The sequence below is a fragment of the Monopterus albus genome, unplaced genomic scaffold, assembly GCF_001952655.1.
Source record: "Monopterus albus unplaced genomic scaffold, M_albus_1.0 scaffold132.1, whole genome shotgun sequence".
In the NCBI taxonomy this organism is placed as follows: domain Eukaryota; kingdom Metazoa; phylum Chordata; class Actinopteri; order Synbranchiformes; family Synbranchidae; genus Monopterus; species Monopterus albus.
The window spans coordinates 1,522,182-1,544,898 of NW_018128012.1; the positions used below are offsets into that span (position 1 = coordinate 1,522,182).

At 43.5% G+C, this 22,717-nt stretch overlaps 2 protein-coding genes and 1 pseudogene across 2 annotated transcripts in view; 2 read left to right on the top strand and 1 right to left on the bottom strand.

The window, feature by feature from the left end:
* Positions 1 to 1,783: 1,783 nt before the first annotated feature.
* Positions 1,784 to 5,243, top strand: LOC109967587 (arg8-vasotocin receptor-like). The gene is given in 3 exon segments (XM_020613264.1): positions 1,784 to 2,979; positions 4,761 to 4,862; positions 4,865 to 5,243. Coding segments are annotated over 3 exon segments (1,242 nt in total). The 5' UTR covers positions 1,784 to 2,012; the 3' UTR covers positions 5,038 to 5,243.
* A 5,914-nt stretch (positions 5,244 to 11,157) lies between these two features.
* LOC109967614 (bile acid-CoA:amino acid N-acyltransferase-like) lies at positions 11,158 to 17,860 on the top strand (annotated as a pseudogene).
* cunh12orf56 (chromosome unknown C12orf56 homolog) overlaps positions 17,618 to 22,717 on the bottom strand; it is a 23,900-nt gene continuing 18,800 nt past the window's right edge. Inside the window, exons 16-21 of the mRNA XM_020613329.1 lie at positions 21,004 to 21,091; positions 20,849 to 20,917; positions 20,159 to 20,236; positions 19,884 to 20,065; positions 18,449 to 18,556; positions 17,618 to 17,917 (exon numbers count right to left, since the gene is read on the bottom strand). Coding sequence (XP_020468985.1) covers positions 17,857 to 17,917; positions 18,449 to 18,556; positions 19,884 to 20,065; positions 20,159 to 20,236; positions 20,849 to 20,917; positions 21,004 to 21,091 — 586 coding nt within the window. The 3' untranslated portion in view covers positions 17,618 to 17,856. The remainder of the gene's footprint in view (positions 17,918 to 18,448; positions 18,557 to 19,883; positions 20,066 to 20,158; positions 20,237 to 20,848; positions 20,918 to 21,003; positions 21,092 to 22,717) is intronic.

The window sequence follows — 22,717 nt, forward strand, 5'->3', positions numbered from 1 at the left end:
ACAGGTCTCATAATCACACTGTAATAATTCTGTAACTCCTGATAACTCTGGCCAATGTTTCACAACACATTCTGTTGTGGTCTGAGCAGCTGGCTCTACCTCTGCACAACCACTTGACATGAAAAATACAGTTGGCCATGACTTCTAACTCCCTCTCTCCGCTCTGCTCCTTGCATACAGGTTGAACAGTTTGATAGGGTTAACCCTATCAAACTGTTCAACCTGTTCATAGGGTTAAGTTGTGGCCTTGTACGGCAGCAAGTGTGTGAAATTATGGTGAACATGGCATCAGGGAATGAGAATCTGCCACAGAGGAGGACACACGGTACCACAAAGGAAAATATATGCAGGAAGCTTTTAAAAAGAACTGACAGTGCATTTGTTTACCCTAATTAAATAAAAAAATGTGCATTACTCAACGTTATTATTAGAAAAAAGCTAACTGTAAAAACAATTTCAAACCAGAGGATCTCTAGCCTGTGAGCGTAATGTCCTGGCATCCATACACCATGTTATTTAGGGAGCTTCTGGACAGTCAGGCTAGCTGTTTCTGGGTTCTGACCATTCTACTGTCACATTGTCTTCTCATATACAAGCAGATAGAAACTTTTACAACAGAAATGATACTGTTGCTATGAACTCACAACTTGAGCTGTGTTTTTCAACCTATTGTTATGAAATATGAAGTGTGCCAAATTCACTATTAGCAGTCCCTGTTTGCAATGTAGCATCACACATCCTGGTGACTATCAGCAAATTACAGTAATATTGAAAACAGCTTAAAAATGAACTGATTCCTGGGCAGGTTCTGGAGCCATAAGTGTGTTTCTGTGTTCTAAGATCATAGCAGATAGTGATATCTACAGAAAGTCCCACTGGGTTTAAAAATGTCTTTTATATCTGCTCAGATTTGACTGAGTTGCTTTTAATACAGTTCATAGCAATCGGGTGCTAAGGGTTTTAAAGCAGCTTGCCTTAATGGCCTCCTGAACTGTACAGCGGCCAAGCTACAATTCACTTCCTGTTGTTTTTGGAGCATCTGCATCTACCTGCCCTTTTCACCTCACCCAGCATCTGCACCTCTGACCAGGGCAGGTAATGGTGAAAGGATCCTGCTTCCCCTCAAGGTGTAAATCTAGCCTTTGTAACTTTTTATTCAAGATAAACTTCATTTACACTCAGTTCACAGAAACACAAAGACAAATGACTACCTGAACAGATCATTCTGTTCTTCTTGTATGATTCATATGTTTGTTGTGACATTTAATTGGACTTTAAAGGAATTCATTAAGAGAAAAGACAAGTGACAAAACCTACATTAAACTGTGTGTTCAGAGAACTTCAGGAAACTTTGTGAGTTTTGGAAGAGAGGCTCTTGATACTTAAAAGAATTTATAGTTTGTCTTCTCTCTCAGTGCCGAGAAAACAGCCGCTGTCTTCCGGGTTATCGGGTTCCACATAAACACAGTAACCCCACCACACACATGCAAACAGCGTGTCCTGTCAGAATAAACTTAATTAGATTAATTAATCTGTGGTTTCCCAGGGAATATTCCTAATCAGAGGTATTAGATACTTTGTGGTTCCAATGCACTTTGTATTATTGACCACTGGACAAAACAGAAACAGGAAAGAAATGCGTTGATTTATTTTGGCGTGTCCACACATCCAGGAGATCCAGCAGGCTGCACTTTACTGCGTTGTTTAATTGGTGGGAGGGAAGAGTGTGTGCGTGTGTAGGGCTGGGGTGTATATAAGTGTGTGTAGACGGATCGAGTGCGTGTTTCTGAAAGGATGTGCCATTTGCAGCAGAGTTCGGGTTCAGACCAGGAGCTGATATAAACATATTTGGACTTTTTCTGTTTGATCGCGACTTTGACCGGTTCACTCCACTCGGTGGTCAGTCCGTGCATTTGAAACAAGCGACGTGTGTGACAGCCACAGTGTCCGGTGGTGACGGTTACGCATAGGCGGGCAGGCATCGCCGTGTTCCCGGCGGAAAGGTGGCCAACATGCTCTTCCCCTCGGAGTTCTCGTGCAACATCACGGGTAGAAACGGCACCGAGGGGTTGAACTTGACGCAGATGGAGCCCGGCGCCGCTGCGGCTGCTGGAAACATCAGCGGGCAGAGAAACACCACTGACCCGTTTGGACGAAACGAAGAGGTGGCCAAAATCGAAATCGCCGTCCTGAGCCTTGCGTTTCTCGCAGCGGTGGTGGGGAACCTGAGCGTGCTGCTGGCCATGTACAAAACCCGGCGGAAACCGTCGCGCATGCACCTGTTCATAAAGCACCTGAGCCTGGCGGACCTGGTGGTGGCGTTTTTCCAGGTGCTTCCGCAGCTCTGCTGGGAGATCACCTTCCGCTTCTACGGGCCAGACTTTCTGTGCCGCATTGTGAAGCACCTGCAGGTGCTGGGCATGTTCGCCTCCACCTACATGATGGTGATGATGACCGTGGACCGCTACATCGCCATCTGCCACCCGCTGCAGACGCTCCAGCAGACCACGCAGCGCGCGTACATCATGATTTGCTCCACCTGGGCGTGGAGCCTGGCCCTCAGCACACCGCAGTATGTTATCTTCTCCCTGAGCGAGGTGCACCCCGGCTCGGCCGTCTACGACTGCTGGGGGCATTTCATTCAACCTTGGGGGCTGCGCGCCTACATCACATGGATCACGGTCGGGATCTTCCTGGTGCCCGTCGCCGTGCTCGTGTTCTGCTACGGATTAATTTGCCGCACGATCTGGAGGAACCTCAGATATAAGACCCGGAGGAGGAGCGCAGGGGCGGTAGCACAGGGCTCCAAGAAAGACGTCCTGGGCAGGAACGCGGTCAGCAGTGTCAGCACCATCTCTCGCGCCAAATTACGCACGGTGAAGATGACGTTCGTGATCGTAGTGGTGTACGTGGTGTGTTGGGCTCCTTTTTTCACCGTGCAGATGTGGTCAGTGTGGGACGAAACCTTCTCCTGGCACGGTGAGTGTCCTGTTTGCTGAGGGGACGCCCCCTGTCCATGTACTAAACATCACCTCTATAAACCAGCAAGCCAACTTTGTGGACCCGTAAAGCGAAGCCATGGGGATGCGCCACCCTTCCTCACAGGCTACTCTAGCGTTTTAACCTTATTCCCAAGGGGACAGGCCAGCTGTATTGTAGCAGAACAAAGAATAAATAAATAAATGGAATGCATCTGTAGAACATCTGGCTGTCCGCAGTTCAACCACAAAGCGAATTTTGCTTCTCATCTTATTTCATATGAGAAATTTCTGGAGACCTGAGGAAATTTGTGGTGTGATTATTTTAATATTAGCAGCAGGATGGAAATCAACAACCATGGAATATTTGTGCAGACGCTCCTGGTCTGCTGAGGATAAATCCCAGTGAGGTGGCAAATTCATCTTTTGAGTATTTGGTTGTAAAACAAAGTACTAGAAAGTTTTAAATAAAGGACAAATATCTGCAGTATTAACATGTTTTCAAAATACATTTTAAAACACAAAAGATGTATAAATGTTACAGGTCGCAGTGAAAAATATCTCAGCTGGAAACTCGAAGCTCTGAGGAAGAAATGAAACCCAGATATTTGGCATTTCATTAGATCTCAGACATGTGCAGTCACTTTAGTGCGATTTTCATGAGACAGATGTGAGATTTTACGTCAGTCAGCCTGGAGGGGCTGCTCACCCACCTGAAGAATTTCAATATGGCTTTCAAAGACCTGCAATGGTCCAAAGAGATTTCGCCTCATTTTGCACCAGACAGGAAAGCATTTTGAGAGGAACACTGCGTTCTCATCTGGTTTTGGCCTAAAAACTGTCCAAAGTGAATGTTCGGAGCAACAGCGCCTGGAGCTTGAATCTAAAAGTCAAAATGGATCAAAAACATTCCTTTCCTGTGAGCAGTGAAATCAGTCTCTGATCCTCAACACAAACTGTATGACAAACACAAATTATTCAAAATATGTCATATATAAAAATCCCGCCAAAGTGGATTGATAAACTGATTTTTTTTCACCCAAATTGACAAAAATTAGATTTGACTTTTGATTTAAAGTGTGTGGGTTTAAATCTTGAGATGAAGCTGAGAAGGTTAGCGCAGCTGCAGACCTCACCTCTTTGTTTAGTGGTTCAAATGTATATATCACTGGAGAAAACTACCCATAAATCATAACCTATTCAAAATGTAATTAAACGAGCACTCACTGGCCACTTTATTAGGTACGCCTGTGCAGCTGTATGCACGTCAATGCAACACTTCTGCCTTATTATCTGTGTTTATGAAGCGCAACATTATTTCAGCTTTTGGTGAAACTGTCATAAATGTATAAATTTTATTACATGATTATTACTGAAGTCATAGTTAAAGGTGGCGTTGGACTGGACTGCCTTATATTCAGAGGTGTTCCTCTGAATGTAATCTAGTCCGGTATAGCACCACCTTTAACTATGACCTCAATAATAAACATATAATTGAATTTACTGAAATACGTTGATCTGACTGGGGTCGGAGCCCTCTCCTCTGTATAGGAAGGTGTTTCAGCAGCTTATTTCTGTAGCAGGATCAAATCTTCAGTGTAAAGTCCAGTGATAACATGCATCTCACACTGAGGCTGGAGGAGAGAATCAACATTTAGCAGCAGGTCAGTGACTCCGAGCTGCTGTTCAACTCCCTCCAGAGAAAGAGAGCAAACACCTCAGAGTCGCTGCTGACATCTTGGAGCACGCTTCATTAATCAGAGTCTTTCTGTTTCCCCGCAGACTCAGAGAACACCGCGGTGACGCTGTCCGCCCTGCTGGCCAGCCTCAACAGCTGCTGCAACCCCTGGATCTACATGATCTTCCCGGGCGGGCTTTGCCGGCCCCCCTGCCGTGTTGCCGCCGGCTGAAGAGCAAGTTGGGCCACCAGGATTCAGACAGCAGCATCCGCCGGACCATGCTGCTGTCCCGCCTGCAGGGTCCACGGCTTTCTGAGCCGTTCAGGGACCTCGGCCCCACCGCCACCAAAAACTGTGCACAGGTCCCATCTGCATCCTGACCAGCAGAAACACTAAAGCTGCACTCACATCCCAGTTGGAGTTTCCCAAATCAGTTTTCCCTCTCCTTGACTCATTCCTGATGTTTTCATAGAAGTGTGAACAGACCAAACCAGATGTTCTCAGATCAGATCTGGGCCACTTCCATATGTGCTCCTAGAGACCAGGACGTTCCACGTGTGGTGGACATTTACCGAGAAGCTTCTGACCAGGCTGTGGTGGACATTTACCGAGAAGCTTCTCTCCCCAGCAGTTTGGGAGGAAAGTGTCGCACACACGACCTGACTGTTACTCTTGTGTGCACGTGGCTCACATTTCAGTTACATCTGTGCATGTGTATTTAGAAGCTCAGCTGTGTTCACACCGGAGTCGGGCACATGGCGTGGACACACACGGACGTGATGCAGCAACAGAACAAGAACAGAGCTGAGCATTAAGGCCTGGGATGTGGACATGGCCTACTCGTGTGTGTGTGTGTGTGTGTGTGTGTGTGTGTGTGTGGTTAGTTAAGACAGTAAACTGGCTCTAATCTGCTGGTTTGTAGCAGCGAAGGAAGGTGTGACCTTATGTGAGGCCTGTTTGTTTTCACTGTTCTGATCCAGGGTGGAAAGGTTTGTTCTGTTGGTTCACATAATGTTGCAAGCAGAGTTTTACTAACTTCATCACTCAAGGCTGGAGCTGCCAAAACAAATGCAGTCACTTTAACTTGAGCTGTTCGCATCCAGGTCTGGTCTAATGGGAGCTTATTCATTATCATCAGTCACTTTAGCTGTGAGATGCAAGAGTGATAAAGATAAAATGTCCCTTATATGTTCACGGTAATTAAAGCTGCATTTGTCCAACTGCACACACACTGACACACAGTTACACTCATGTAACAGCTTTGTCTCTTTAGGCTTCATTCCCAAATGTGTGCTGTTGTGAAGATGTTTATTATTGTGATGTCTGCTCTGATCTATACTGTACATGTTGTCAAGAAAGATCAGTCTTATTCCTCACATGGTGCCTGACTGTTTTCTGCTTCTCTCTGTCTGCTTATATACAAACATGTTGTTTAACATGTGACACACAGGAGGGTGACACACCTGCTTTTAATTTATTTTTGATGAATGGAGAAGAAATACAGTAACAGCTATTGGCACAAGCTGAAGACAGAGCAGTGAACGATTCATCCATACAGTATATATAAACGTTTCTCACTCCATATCGACTTCTCTCAATAATTACAAGATGGATTTCCATTAGGTTTTGTACAGACACTTGTGTTCCTCTCAGGATAAACTCTAATACTCTGGTGATCCCTTAACTTCAGCTCCATCATCAAGTCCGATGTGTCCAACATGTTGTTTTAAGACCAAATATCTAAAACTTTCATACTGTACTTTGTGTTTGCTACCAATTAGCACATGTTGACACTTGTAACACATTAAGCTACAGCTGCAACTAAAGATCCTTAGCACACTGTTCCTATGGAGGTACCGTTCCCTCCTGATAAACATGGAAAGTGAAAATACAGCTTCATTGCCAAGCTAGCAGCCGTTTTTCAAGATTGAGTCCACATGTCTGTTATTATTGTTTCCAGAGGTTTGGTTTAAAATATTTTGTTCCCTGTGCTAGTGTCTTACAGTATTTGTAAGGAGCCTGGGGGCCATTCACTGTCTTTGTCTTTGTTTTCAGACCTCACTAATTCACAGTTGTCATTACTAAATGTAATGGATCTTTCTTTTAAACCCTCAAACATTATAATTGGCATCAGCTTTTAAAATCATTTCTGTATCCTGCACTATAGTACCACTAAAACCATGCTTTTTTCCGACTTTGCCCCAAATATCCTGTCACCATGACTCCGACATCTGCACAGGAGCTTTAGCTTTTTACATACACTGACAAAGAAAGTGATGTTTTCCCTCTGGGAGCACAAAGGCAGCGCAGGGTGAAGGCTGCTCTGCAGGTCTATGATTCTACTTTCTCATCTCAAACCGAGGAGCTGACGGCCTCCACAGCCTGGCCTTGATTTGTCTGAAATGAAAATGGAAATATAAGAAAAGCTGTCAGTGCTGCAATCACAAAGTGATGTGCAGGTTAAAGCAGAGAGGTCGCCTGCTGCAACAATCTCAAGGTAACTGATGTTGTGAAGACCTCACTAATCATCTATACCTATTATGCAACACATTACATCTGGTGATGTTTGACTACATTCTTTACAGGAAAACCGAGGCCCTGGAGGCTGATCTGAACCCCTGGCCAAACCTGAGAGGTGGCGATGAAAAGAGCTGTAACTCCATGTTAGAGCTGACTTGATTAGTTTGGGAAGGTGCCTCCCAACTACAAAGCTAAAGTGAACTTCCCAGTGGCCTTGCTTACTGTCTCCCTGCAGGGCCACGCTGTCACTTCACTGACCTTTGGCCCTGGTTTGAATCTAGTATGATACAGTACATACTGATAGTGTAGCTCTGGTTTGATCCAATATTCACTAGAGTTCTGGGCCACACAATCAAGGAATCGTTAAAACTCAACATAACATTTACAATTAGTATTAAAATACCATGTCTGCAGACTATAGGTTATTGGAAAGTGGTTCCACTAATTCCACATGTTTGTCCCCAAACTATAGACTGTTTACTGGTCTCTGCTGCAGTGATGGACAAAGTACTCAAATTGTTTACTTAAGTAAAAGTAATAATACCAATGTGTAAAAAGGCAAAGGTATTGCATTCAAACTATTAAGTAGAAGCACAAAAGTACTGCATTCAAAGTACACTTAAAGCAACAAAAGTAAAAATGCTCATTATGCAAAATAGCACATGAATGTAAATGTAGCTATCCCTACATCTACAGCACATGGCAGGAGCAAGAGGATGCCAAAAGGGAGGTGTCTTAAATGAGATGAGTTCAGCAGTGAGCCAGTGTTCCCAGTGCATTTTCATAAAGAGCATAAACCAGTGACTACAGGGGCATGAAATCTAAAACCCTAATTTAGTGTATCAGCAAAACCATATGTATTAACTGGTGCAGAACCTGCAAACCCAACATACTGCTTTAAACAGTCAGCCTGCTGTTTGCTTTGAGGGAATTTTAATTTCCTATCAATCACGTTGTCGCTGGGGACACATTTCATCAAAGAGCAATCGGGAAAAGGAAGTGCGTTATTAAAGACAGGAAGTGCAGATGAATGTGGCAGAAGTGACGCTGGTGTTTAAAACAGATCAGCTTTCATCATTAAAAAGCTCGGGTGGAGTCCCATCCTGCGCCCAGGGTTTAAGTGGCCTCTGTCTTTCTGTATATCACTCCGAGTCATTTTCCTTCATTTGTATTCGGTCAGTCCGTCCATCTCAAATCCTAAGCCTCCTCATTCTTCCTATCAGTCCTTTGATTACACCATTACATTTCCTCCTCTTCCTCTAAAGTCAAACCAGAACTTCCAGGTTTTGTTCTGGAGGTAATAAAACCTCATTTACAAAACACCTGTATCTATACTACCATCTACAAATATAAAGCTGGATTTTACTTTCATAAGTTTTAGAAACAGACATTTAACTTCAGGTTCTCTGAGGGCCCTCGTAGTGTTGGAGCCCTGCTTACCTCCATGTTATGCCCCTGACACTTGAAACCAAATTTTTATTCTGAAGACAAACAAATGTACAAATCGAGTGTTTCCACTGTTTATTGCCATGCGTTTGTACGTTCAGGAGGTGGGTTCCCTATCACAGGCCTCTGGTGTCATCCCACTGCTGCTTCCTGGCTCCAAGCTCTTATTTTGGTAACTTCCTTACCGCCGAGTCCAATCACCAGGCTGCTCCGTAGGCCGGCCTCACTAGACAGTTACTGGCGGTCTGTGATCTAGGCTTCACGCCTCGTCACTGGCTTCTAAGTGACTTTGTTCAGCTGTGAGCTGTGATGTGTGTTGAGGTACTGTGTGCCAGCCTTTTGCCTTTTGCTGTGCTTGGAGGTCATTACACGTCACCTCAGCTTTCCTGACCGGTGTTTGTTTTGATTCCACCTGAGTCCAAACAGGGTGACAACAACCAAATGTATTTCAGGGTCAGTGTAGTGAGTCCACTGCAAGATGAATCTAAACTCAACTGTAATTTGGGAAGTCGCAGTTGAAAGCACGTTTACGTGGGCAAAGTGAAGTGTACATGCACCATGTTATTGTTCTACTTCACTACATTTAAGAGGGAAAACGTTTTTATTCTACTGCATGCATTTTACATCTAGCTGTTTTTTTCCATATGAATGCATTAATAATAATAAAATCACTTAGAAAGATGCCAGTCATTTATCCAAATCATTTTTACTGATAAGACTGATCTTTTACACTAATGCCGATTTCTTCCTTTGGATGATCTGCAGTCTCTGCCCCACAGCTGCTTTCTGACAGACTGCAGTGGCTGGACTGAAGAAGTGGATGAGATGCCATCACTGGAAACTTGTGGGCCACAGCAGGTTAAGTCCTCCAAAACATTCCAGAATATAAATGTCTAGTTCAGGCTAGGAGAGGACCCAAATGTAGACGCAAACTGATGTTCAGTGACTAGTAACATTTAATCATATAAAAACCTAGATCAACTAAAAGAGCTCAACCTGACAAAACAAACATCTAAAGAAAACTAAGCAGCCCTGTCAGGGAGCAATATAATGAACTGAAAACATCCTTAACAAGACAAACAAACCATAAACCCAAGGTAGCAAGCAAAGGCCAAATCAACAGAGTCCATAAATGAGGCACAAGAGAGGAGAGTCCAAGAACTTACAGGAGGCAATGAAATAGGAAATAATGATGATGAGACAGGAACAAGTGGTGCAAGCGGGGTGGGATATGCAAATGAACCAACAAGTAACTGTGGGAAGTGAGGAGAATATAAAGGCTGAGACTTGGAGACAACGAACAACAGGTGTTAACCAAAGGCCACTGGCAGGGCCTGCACTGAGGGGACTTCCCATATATCACAATGTGTAGGCCTACAGTCAGTATTCAGTCTCTTTCCATTACTGCAAATTGACATTGCACAGAACTATAAGCAGTAGTGGGAAAGAGCAAATGTCAGCCTCATGTTGTGTTATCAACCTGTGAGGAATCCAGATAAGCTAATAAATAGCAATAAGATTCTCATTTATAACAATCTGAACCTGATGTGGCAGGAAGGTCAAACAGTCCAGTGGAAAGATAGCCATTCTGTGGGTCCACCATTAGCTTCAGGCTCAGGGTTAAAGGTGCAGACCAGCGATTAGCAGCACTTTCTGCTGCTGTTTCCAGGGCGTACATGGGGAGTTTGTGGAGCAGGCCTACTGAAAATATTTTAAAATCATTCAAATTAACTGAACTACTTACTATACACATGAATGCATCCATATGCCACAATGGACAAAGTACTCTATTGCAATAAAAGTAATAGGTTCAAACAAAAGTACTGCTAAGGTTAGCTCATTAAAAGTAAAAGCATAAGGCACAAATGTTTTCCCGTGTAAGTTGTATATCATCAGTGGTGCAAGAAACACTCAGATCTTTACTAGGATTTTATACACATGAAAATGCAGCAGGGGGTCCTCTCTGAAAATGGGACCGGAGCTGTTGTCTCCCAAACGAAAGCTTGGTGGTTTCCCTGGTCTCCCCAGTCCACATGTCGAAGTGTCCTTGGGCAGCACATTAACCCCTAGCTGCCCCTGGTGGCCAGGCAGCAACTGATAGGGTTAATAAAGTCTGGTTAGAACAAGCTATCCCAGAGTGGGACAAAATGCTTTAGAGAATAATGTAGATAACACCGCTCTCTACTGGTTAACTTGTAGAACTGCAACTCTAAATGACCTCATGCTGCAAGGAAAAACGTGGAACCACATGTGTATGGAGGTGTGCTCACAATAAAAAACATTTTTAGTTAAATATCCTAGTTGTTTTTATAGTATATATATATTGTTATATGGTTTTATTACTCCTTAATAATAAATTACATTTATTGGCACATTTCAGACACACAGAAGAAGGCAGAGCTCAAGTGTCTGTCCGCCCATCTGAAACTATTAGTCAGGTTGTGGTTATGCAACTAGAATCTTCCCTGAGGTACAAATGCAAAATCTGCAGCAAGGTTTGAGCATTCGGTTTGTGTCTTCCCCGTCCAGACATGATGAGTGTGATGAGATGTTTTACTTCTGCCAGAGGTGCACTGAGGTTCGTGCGCTTCACTACACGACAGGTGCCAGGATGTGGTCACACCTGCCTCAGGTAGGTAGTTTATAAAGCTCAACTTTGAATTAAAAAGGCTACAAATCAGCTAAAGTGAAAGCAGCCAACAAAGATGCAGCTAAAAGTACCAGTACCACCACTTCAGTAAGCTGCTGCAGGATAAGGTACGATAAGGTTCAAGTGAGACTGGTGCGACAGTGGATCAGGCTACAGGAGGCTGTTTCCTCATTTTAATGGCGTCTCAGTTCATCAGAATGCATTCTTAATAATAATAAGTTTATTTATATAGCACATTTAAAACAGCAAAGCTGTGCCAAAGTGCTTCACAAGTAAATACAACTATAAACATTTTCATAAATGCCAAATTAAAAGCAGGTTTAAAAACGTAGAAGCAAACATCAGTATAAGTACCAATTAAAACACATAACAGAGGAAAGATTTACAAACAAATCTAGCACAGACACCAATAAAAAGTAAGACACTAGTAATCAAGTATATTGAAGCTAGAGGCCGGATGCTAACTTGAATAAATACGTTTTAAAAGATCCTATGTCTGTTGCAGCTCTAATATTTATAGGAAGGCTATTCCATGGTTGGGGTCCTCCGCTGCAATGAACATAATTATCTTTTAAATGATTAATTTTCTACTGTTTATCTGGATCCACATCATTAAGTGAATATAAATTATTGTTATATACAGGTGGGAAGTCCTAACAAAATGTGCTATGCAGTAAATGTCAGTGAATTCAATCACATGCTTTCGTGTTCCTACTGGTTTTCTATCATTCTTTGACCAGTAAAACCACTGCATTTGGTGTGTCATTAAAAGCCCTTAAAAGGTACAAACACCCTGAAAAAGAACCTCATGTATGTGGAGTAAGGGCTGTTTAAAAGGTGCTAGATGCATAAAAAGGCAACAAAATCTACCTGACTTAAGAGAAAAGGGCAAGAACATACACAGGGTTTCTGCAGGGTTTCAACCAAAGCTGTAGCCTGTATGGGACCCTGTTATGGTTGGATTCAGTCCAGCATGGGTTACAGTCACCAGCCAAGCAACAGAGATGTACTTTAAATAGTTGATCCTTCACAAAATAACCAAAACAGTATAATCCATCAAGGAAGCAGCTTGTGAAAAGTGAGGAAACTCCCCTGCTACTGATTGGACAAACCTTCGCCCCATAACGTACGTCTGCATGTCTCCACAGGCGATTATCAATCCCGGCCCAGTCTGTCCCTCCAATCCTCGGCGTTGTCCCCACTCGGGCTCTGGTAGATGAGAAGTTCAAGGTGCTGGTAGAGAACCTGCCTCCAGGATTTCCAGTAACAATCCACTCCCTTCACCAGTCTGAGGACCGGGACTACTGGGAGGCCTACGGACACTACATCAGTGACCACAGAGGAACGGTGTCTGGTGGGTTTTGGTCCACTTTGCAATAAAAACACTGGGTCTTAAGTGTCAACACATGCACCTTATTCTTTCTTTCTTGTGCAAAAATATGATTCTAAACTTCAGGGCTTCAAACTCAGCAGTGAAATCTAGTGGTTTTGGACTTGCATAACATGAAACTGTCATAAAGGTGTAAATTCAATTATATGTTTATAGTTGGTCATAGTTAAAGGTGGTGCTGTACTGGACTACGTTATATTTAGAAGTGTCTCTGTGTTTCTGTCCTCCCCAGGTACATACATGAGAGTGTCAGAATATTAGGAACCTTAATTGTGTGTCCCAGTGTAGCAGTGGGCATGTGGGTTGATATGTAACATTTCACAACTCTCAGTGAAATAACTTTGGTGTAGGTGGACTATACCCATGACTGTGGTCTTCTGGTGTGCATTAGGTTCGTCCTGACCCTACTACATGTCACCGTGACTGTCCACTAGTAAAGCCCACCAAAGCCGCTTGGCCAGTTTTAGCTGACTGTTGGTAATTTATCACTCAGAACTGCCACAACCAACCCTAGCTTAAGAACTGCCGAGGTTGAACCTCTACTTATGAAACTACACTTTGATCCAGTCTCTCAATAATTTTCTAGCCTTCCATTTTTTTCTAAAAGCACCAGAGGGTTGTGTCTCTACACCTTTAAGCCCCCTATCTAACAGTGATCTTTTTGAACCTTTTCAATTTGCTGCTGAAACTGCACTTATTGAAGTAATGAGTGGTCTTCTGCTTAACATGGATTCTCCATCTCAGTACAGCTTTTGACACCACAGATAACTATACACTGCTAGAACTGACTTGAAAATAACATTTATCTGAAAGCACATCATTTTTTCAGTAATAATGCAACATTGAAATTTTGTGAAGTAAAATAAGGGGTACCCCAGGGTTCTGTTCTTGGCCCTCTCTCTTTATATTTCACCTCTTGTTCAAATTATACACAGTCAGGGAATTAATGTTCACTACTACACTGGTGATACTCTGCTGCATATGCCTGCAAAGGCAAATGATCCCTCTTAAATTATTAGACACTTGCTTGCCTGCTGTGAAAACCCAACACCAGTTTGATCAGTAAATAGTAACCCTTGACCAGTGTGCGATTTCTCAGTTTGATGGCTAAGAATCTTGCTTCATTGCATCCTATGCTCTCTTTTGATCAGCATATTAGACTTCACAAGATCACCTTTGTTCACCTACATAACTAAAATGCTGCCTTTTAATCCATGGCAGGTCCTAATTCTTGCCTTTTCATCATCCAGATTTGATTGTTGTATCGTTTTGTTCTCTTGTTATGCGCTGATAAAAGTCTTCAGATGGTTGAGAATGCTGCAGCTACAATTTGAACACATTACAGCATTAGCATTCCTTCATTAGCTCCCTAATCCACGTCAGATCAGACTTTAGGTGCTGATCTTAAATGTATTTCCACTGTGACCTCCACTGACAGCTCCCATCTGTCCCCAGAGTGCACTGAGGACAAGTGGAGTCTTATGCCAAGTACCAAGCTCTATGTGACTTTGCAGCTGATTTGCTTGTTGAATATTCTGTCTGTCTTGTTGCCAATTTCTCTCTTTTTTTTAAGTTTCGGAAGATTTCAGTTTTGGGGGCATTTATACAGGAAAAGAACCCATGGGTTTGTTGTGGAGTATGCATCCTGTCCCAGGCAGCCGCAAAGGCCTCAGGTAATGTAACCTGCAGCTTTGTCAATCTAGACAAGACTTAAATGACAGGAGGAGCAGCCAGTTCGCAGAGACCAGGTTAAAATCATTGACCTGGACAGGTAACATAAAATCAGCCCACCTCCCCTAGAGAAGGAAATTCAGTCTGAATGAGGCTTTAGAGAGGAAAAGGAATCCTGACCTCCTTGTTTTGTTTACTTGTCAGGTTAAGGAAGATGAATGTCTGCAACCCCATGCTAGTCAACATCTCTGTGTACCGCGAACATGAGGGCGTCAGGGACCAGGCTCCTCTGGCCTCAGCTCTCACAGAGAGATGGTACATACTCCAGGAGTCCAGAGGATTGATATCAGAGAGGAAGGAATACAAGGGACCCTGTTTTTACCTCCAGGTACATGAACACCCCCATGAGTTACCTAAAAAAGGCCATGTTCTGCTCCTCCACTGTACCGCTGACTCCCCTGTTTAAGACAGCTTTACTTTACTAGTTGCCTTTCTGATGAACTTTCAAAAAAGCATAATGGTCTTATAGAATCCAATGCATTGTTAAAGATGGAAGCAGTGATTTACAATCACCCTGGCTTGTGGCTACTTCTAAAAACTGTCTGGTTTCAGATGTTTCCCTTCTAAACTTTTAACAAGATCATTTGGATGGTCCTGACCCCACTGAAGTAAACTAGCAAACTGTACATACAGTATTAAAACTAGCTTCACCTCCAGCAGCTACATCAGTGAAATGCAGCTCACACACTGATGCATTAGGTTTAATAATATATTTGATAATATCGAGTCAAAGGGGCAGTTTTTAGTAAAACTAGTACTTGTACTTTTGATACTTTAAATACATTTCGTATACAGGAAAAGAACCCATGGGTTTGTTTTGGAGTATGCATCCTGTCCCAGGCAGCCGCAAACTGAAAAATGTACTTATACTACAGTACAACTTTAAATGTAATTGAGTATTTTTATATTTTGGTATTGTTACTTATCGAGTAGAGGAGCTAATCTTCCACCCAAGGCCCCTTCTTCAGTATAATTTTGTCATGATTATTGATTGCTCTTAAAATCTTTATTTATTTATTGTTTTTTGTAGAAAAGCTCATCATCTGTTTCAGGTCCAGGACCCTTCCCTGGGGTGTTAGACTTGTGGGGAGGTGGAGGAGGACTAATGGAATACTGTTCTGCTTTGCTGGCATCCCGTGGTTATGCAGCTCTGGCACTGGACTAATTCAGGCCTGGTGAGCTGCTGTCAGCTGATCAAGAGTTAAACTATTTTGAGGTTTGTGTTATGTTATTAGCTCCAAAGTTTGTCCTCTTTGTGGTAGTTTTGTGGTACTTTCTCTTCATTTAACATTGTCCTCTTTGTGGTAGTTTTGTGGTAGTTTCTCCTCATTTAACATCTCTGTGAATGTTTTGCACCTACATCTTGTTGTTCTTTCACATCTTGTGTCTACGTTGTGTCATATTTGTCTTTGTTTAGTTGTGGCCATTTTGGATCTGTTTTTAGTTGTTTCCTTTTGGTTCTGTGTGATAACTTTGGTCTATTACCTGTTTTTGTCTATGAGGTTCCTTTGCATGTCTTACATGTTGCCTGTAGTCATACTTATTTTGTATGTCTGTGGTTGCTTCTGTACTTGCTTTGTGTCTCCTTATGCTCATTTTGGATTGGTCTGTGGCTGTTTTGCATCTATTTTTACTCACTTTGTCTTTTGATGGACTTTCCAATAAGAAATATTAAAAGTCCCTTAACAGAGAGGCTCTACTCCAGGGGCCCCTGCGCCTGAACCCAGCAGGTTTGTATAGTAATCCATCCATGCATGTTGGACTTGGGTAGATTTTCCAAGGATCCATTTCAGCTCTGACCTCACTGAGCAGCTTAGATCATAGCTGCACAAAAGCTACATCCTGAAACACTAAGCTGGTGTTTAAGACTTTGGAAAAGCTTTGTTTTAGGGCAAGAAAACACAGTTTTACTCTGGATGGAGGGCCAAAACAGAAACGTGTTTACAGTGTAACCAGTTTAATGTTGATGTACTTTAAGGAAGTGATTAGGACACCTTTTTTTTATTTTCTGGTATCTGTCTCTGCACAGACAGCATTTGATATCATCAAGCACCATCCTGAAGTGATGCCAGACCGAGTTGGACTTATTGGCAAGCGCATCGGTGCAGTGGTGACCAATTACTTGACAGCTGAGAGCACAGTTATTAAAGTAGGTATTAGAAGCTTTATTTCTCGTAGCTGCTTTTCGTTTAGCCTTGAATTAGCGGCTGTTATCTATCTGCCATGGAATGAAGAGTTGGGAGTTTTAGGTCTTTTTCCTGTTAGATTACTTCTTGGACAGAAATCTTGAAGAAATTTGGTGCCTGATGGTGGAGAACCGATGTCTTATGTTTCAATGTGTTCTGTTCCAGCCTCGCTGTTGTGTTTGCATCAGTGGCAGCCACTCTTAGTCTGCTGACAAGACCCTCAGTGGTATCGATAGAGACCTGGCTAAGTAGGTATTGTGCTCGTCAGTAACAAGTATGTAAAGTTTTACAGTTGCAGTGACGCAAACATTAACGTGATTGCAGGCATTCTGACAAGATACATTTGGATGAGAACAACCATCAAATATGGCGAGACATGGGTCTAGCAATTTTCAATGACCCCCCCAAATAAAGTGTACGTAAGTACATGGTGCATCGTCTCATACAAGTTGATGAAACCAAAACAAATTTATGTTTTTGGAAGAAAATAGCTGCTCAATTCTAACACACCTTTGTTGTAGGTGGGAAAAATAAACTGTCCGATGCTGCTGGTCAACGGCCATGATGACCAGAACTGGCCTACAGTGGAGTATGCTGAGCAGGTCAGTAAACATCTGATGATGAGGCTCCAGACACGAGAGCAATTTCATTTATAAATTAGAGGAAAACTGTGTCAAACGAGGCTCTTCTTGATTGTCTTGAATTGACCTTTGGCCCTCAGATCGCTCAGATGATGCGTGCAATGAGGAAGGGGCACCTGCTGACCAGAGTGGAGTACCCTGATGCTGGGCATCTGATTGAGATGCCCTTCTCACCTCATTTCAGAGCTACTAGGTTTACAGTAGCCACCACAAAAGAGAAAGGTGTTTAAAAGAACAGGTCAACATTTGGGGAAATCATTATTCCTTAAAGAAAAATATGGGCAATTCTAAAACTAACAATGAACAGACGTGTGTGGCACACAACAATGGAAATATCAGGACAGCAGTCACAAGTCAGTGTAGTTTAAGACAAATCACACTAGTTTAAAGACTTGGCAATTAAGTCCTGGTGTCACTTTATTTTGCATATCTGCTAAAGTCCTACAATCATTCCAGGCTTTAATATTTAGAAGTTACAGTTTCACTGTGTAGTGGACTAATCTGCTCTCCAACATAATGTGTGTGCAGTGACCTTGCTGTGGGGAGGACAAACCAAGCCCCATTCGGATGCTCAGGAGGACTCCTGGAGGAAGATCCTGAGTTTCCTGTGGCAGCATCTGTACTGAATGGTTGCATTAGCACAGGCTGTCCTCAAACCACTGCAGGAAGCCTACCGTGTCAAATGCTGGATCCTCCCTGTACTAACAGAGTGCTCTAGTTCTGATTATTTGAAAGCATAAAATAAATTTGCAAGCTAACAGTAGCTAACTTGGTAGCCACCATTAAAGACCCCTTTAAAGACCCAGTGTGACAGTGAGGAAAAATATGTTTGGACTGCAACACCAGCTCACAGGTTAGCTGTAGCTAGCTAACACATCTTTAATGGATAAGACAACAACAACAACTGTTTATTTATTCTGCACATTTTACAGGTTGAAGGAAAACACCTGTCATACAAGTACTTGTAACATTCATCTGACTCAACGGTAGAAATGTTAGTATATTAGCAGAAGCAGATCATGTGTAACTGCTGTACTGATCTCTAATTTGTAGGATGATGACACCTGACAGACAATATTACCACTTTTCATCTGTATGCATGGATAAATTTGACCTGGTCCTTAGGCCTCACGGCTCAAAGCACAAACTCACTCAGGCTTTGGTAAAGGCACACACTTTTTCAGTCTATAAAACACAGTGTAAGAGCGGTGCTTTGTGTGCGGTCACCTGTGCAGTATGAGAGCCAGAATACGCTTGACAAGCCGTACAGTCGGCCGGCTGATCAAGTAGCAAGCTGGCAGCTTCTCCTCAGCACATGATGGCTTCACAGAATACCTGCAGGGAGGAGGCAGTCGGTGACACTTTAGTGAGAGCATTAACACAGACTCCTGCAACAATCTGACTGTCAAAGCATGATGCAGGATAGAAAGCTGACATTAATAAAAGGAACCTCTGAAGGCTTCCAGTCCAGCACACGGGGTGATTTCAAGTAATCAGACAGCTGTTGGCAATTCCCTCTTCACAATACAATAGCTTTTCCAGTCTAAATTAAGTGAGGTTTTCCCCTTAAACAGGTTTTCAATCAGTGGAATTAGACTGTAGAAATTATTTAAAATCAGGATATATCAGCATCTGTCCTCTTCTTTAACTCTCTGGTAGTTTGGGACACTAAAGCATGTGAGCAAACAAATAAAAAACACACACAACCCTTCTACATTTATGTGCAATGAATTCAGTTAATCCAGTATAGTCGTTAGATGGGTCTTGTAAAATGTGATTAAAGCTAATTGATTTAAAAATTAGAATTCTGGTGTTTTATTAAAAATGAAAGATGCAAAGCTTCATTCATTATTCTAATGAACTGTCCTTAATAATTAGCTTTAGCTTGTTACTCACTAAAACTAAACATATAAATATGTAATTTTTCCCCACGCCAAGGCCCAGCCACCAGACGCTTACCAGCGAGCTGCCCTCCGAGGTCTGGTAGTGACCGAAAGAATAAGATCGCATATACAAGTGGCCGAAATGAGTTTCCTTCAAATGGCGGCTGGACTTAGCCTTCAGGGTGTGGAGTTCAGACATCTGGGAGGGGCTCAGAGTAGAACCACTGCTCCTTTAACATTGAAAGAAGCCAGTTGAGGTGGCTCAGGCATCTTAGCAGGATGCCTCCCTTTGGAGGTCTTCCAGGCATGTCCATCTGGTAGGAGACCCCAGGGCAGACCCAGAACATGCTGGACAGATTATATATCCCATCTGGCCTGGGAACGCCTCGGAATCCCGCCAGAGGAGCTGGAACACATCGCTGGGGAGAGGGACGTCTGGACGACCTTACCTGCTGCCACCGCAACCCGATGCCAGATAAGCTATAGATAATGGATGGATTGATAATACAACTTTGAACCAGTTTCCAAGGCTGCAGACGCAATATGTTTGCAGGCAGATAGAATCATGTTGGGGAAACATCACCTTCACAACAGCAGCAGGTGCTGTTAAACTGTTTTTCAAACAGTGCTGCTTAATGCATGCAAGGCACAGACTGGGGCTAAAGCTGGACAGGCCTGGTGCTCCTAGTTATAACTGCTGAACTACGACTGGACAATAACTGATCAGGTGAGAGGTTGTCAGAGCACCACCACTGTTCTGAGTGCTCAGCAGAACGAACCTGAACTCCTCTCTGAAGTGTGAGCGAAGGTGCTGAGCCAGATGGAAGTTGTACTGCAGACAGGCCAGCAGGAGGCGACAGCGCTGGAACAGCAGAACAGACTGAAGGGGACTCGGAACTGAATCCTCCGGGTCCGACAGAACCAGCACCGTCTGCTGGGCCTGGTAATCAATGAAGGACAACTGCAGAAAGGGAACAGACTCAGGTTAGCGTGAGGTCAGAAAGAGACCAGTGTTATCCGTCCTCAGTCTCAGTGTGTCAGCTGTGATCGTTACCAGGTGAGGATGGGGCTGCAGGACTCCGAGGATCCAGCCAAAAGACAGGAAGTTCTCAGCAGAGGAACACCTGCTGCTCTGAAACACACACCAAGAGGAAATGAAGAATAAATACTGGTGCTAAGCAGAAAATCTAACCCCTGCACAGTGTTTGTATATGTTCTATACAGTGACGAACATGTTGATCCACGTTGCTGATGTGAAGAAACACATGTTCAGTATGAAAAAGAGACCTGGCTAAAAAAGGGAGCCTGCACAGAGCTGAGAGTTCTCGTTATTTCATCTGTAAAATGTCAGAAAACAAGTCAAAATGCTCATCCCAGATCCCCAGAGCCCCTTTAAAAAGCTTCTCATCCCACAAGCAGGTACTCAGTTCACCATCACAGAAGACTGAGCAACCGAGGACATTTTCACATGTGAGAAGTGGAAACCAGGGAATTTCTCTTTTCTGTACATTTCATAAAAAGCAAATGGTCATGTGCATGATTTCCTGTCTCCTCGATCCTTGAATGACCCACAGGTCAAACTGGTTTGCCATCATGAAGACCGGCTGCAGGTGCTGATTCAGACATGAAGCCAACATGTGCAGATGCTGTCAGATTAATGGAAAGGAGCACAAGTCTGAAAGTGGGGGAAGGGAGGAGACAAATGAGATGCAATCGATGTCTATCACGGCACGTCATAACTCACCTCGTGGCCTAAAAGCAGCAGCTCAAAGAGCAGCGAGCAGGCAGCGTCCAGGTACTCAGACAGTAAGGCCTGGAGCCGACAGACACAGACAGACGACTGTAACAGCTGCATCAGATACCAGGTTCAAAATCTCGTGTCAGTGGAGAGCAGCTCACCTCGGTGCCCGTCACATGTCGTGGGCTGTGAGGTTTCAGCTGTGGATCACATATCAAGGCGAGCAGCATTCTGGAGGCCAGGGCACCTCTGCAGGGAGACAAACACCACGTTACAGCTGCAGTGTGACCGCTGAGATGAGCTTGCATTGTTTTAATCATCTGGTATTTTCCCAAACCAGTCTTCATCTTGTTACCAATGTTACCAAGTGAATGTCCAGGCTACAAGGCCCATCCCCTGAGTTTTAACTAACAGCAGTCTTCATTATTGATTAATCTGGTGATTTGTTTTACTGGTTGATTCATTAAGTAAAAAGGTTACATGTGCCCAGTATAAATTTTGAACAGTTGTCAGACCAACTTAACCTAAAAATAACATTATGTTGTTATTTACAATGATATGAAGTGAAACAGTAGATTCTTACATTAGAGAAGCTGCAACCAACACATCCTTCAGTTTTTCTTTTTTATGAATTAAACAAAAAAATCTTGTCAATTTTTAAATCAAATTTCATTTGATTTACTACTGCCAGGCAGACATGGGAGACTGAATAACGCACCAAAGGAACAGCAGAAGGAAACATAACAGGAACATAAACCTAGGATGCTTTACTTTCTGGCCGACAGCAGGTTGATTCTGGCGGCTTCGATCTCCATCTCCCTGAACATGATGACGAACGTCTGGACGATCAGTGTGCTCAGTCTGAAGACAAGCAGCGGCCCAGTGTTAGTGCCCGAACCTTCACAGTGCACACGTCAGCTACAGTGGCAGGTTTAGAGACTTATGACCAGGGGAGTGGGCACAGACTCAAAGAAGAGGGCACATTTGTAAAATGAATAAGAATGTGTTACAGCCCCGATGAACAGTACAATATTAATATCAGTAAAAACAAAGCAGCTGACAGCCCGACTGTGCTACAGGTCTCAGATCAGACACACCTATAGTCACACCAGTGCTGCCTCTCTCTTCAGCATGGTTAAATAAAGGTTAAATGAATGACTCCCTCCCTCACTCTCTCTCTCTCTCTCTCTCTCTCTCACACACACACTGAAGCTTACAGCAGCTGATCCGCTGTGTAGACTCCACCGTGGCTCCGACAGCCTTGAAGAGTCTCCTCTAGAGTCTGAACCAGGAACACACACACCTCACTGGACTGAAACAGAGCAAACAGAGAAACTCTTCACCCAACAGCACCGTACTTCCTCTGTGCGTCTCTGTGAGGACACTGGTTGTCGCTGCTCTGACAGGCTGCGAGACTGAAGTCTTGATCCCCACCTGGTGACGGCGCACCACCTGTACTGAGGTACTGGTGACGGTGCGCCACCTGTACTGGATGAGGGTGACGAGTGGATTACGATTGGTCAGTGTTATGCCCGTGTGACTTCAGTTTGGAGAAAGCTTTGGGAACCCACACTGTTCTTGAACTCGACGCACCCACAGTGGAAGGAGGGAAGGCTGAGTGAGTTACAATAAGCGGGAGCAAATGATGATAGTAATGGGCGATATTTATTTTACTGAGGGGGAAGAGGTGTGTCAGCCAGGTCCCACTCCTGAACTTCAGATTTAATCTCTCCATATAAAAGCTTAATCTGTAAAGTAACTAGTGCCACAGCTTTCAAATCATTGTGGCCATGTCAAAAGTCAAAGTCTAAAGTAACTGGTATAAGATGCAGAAACACGAGCCCAGACGTGTGTGGGTGAAATGTAAAGCCGCTA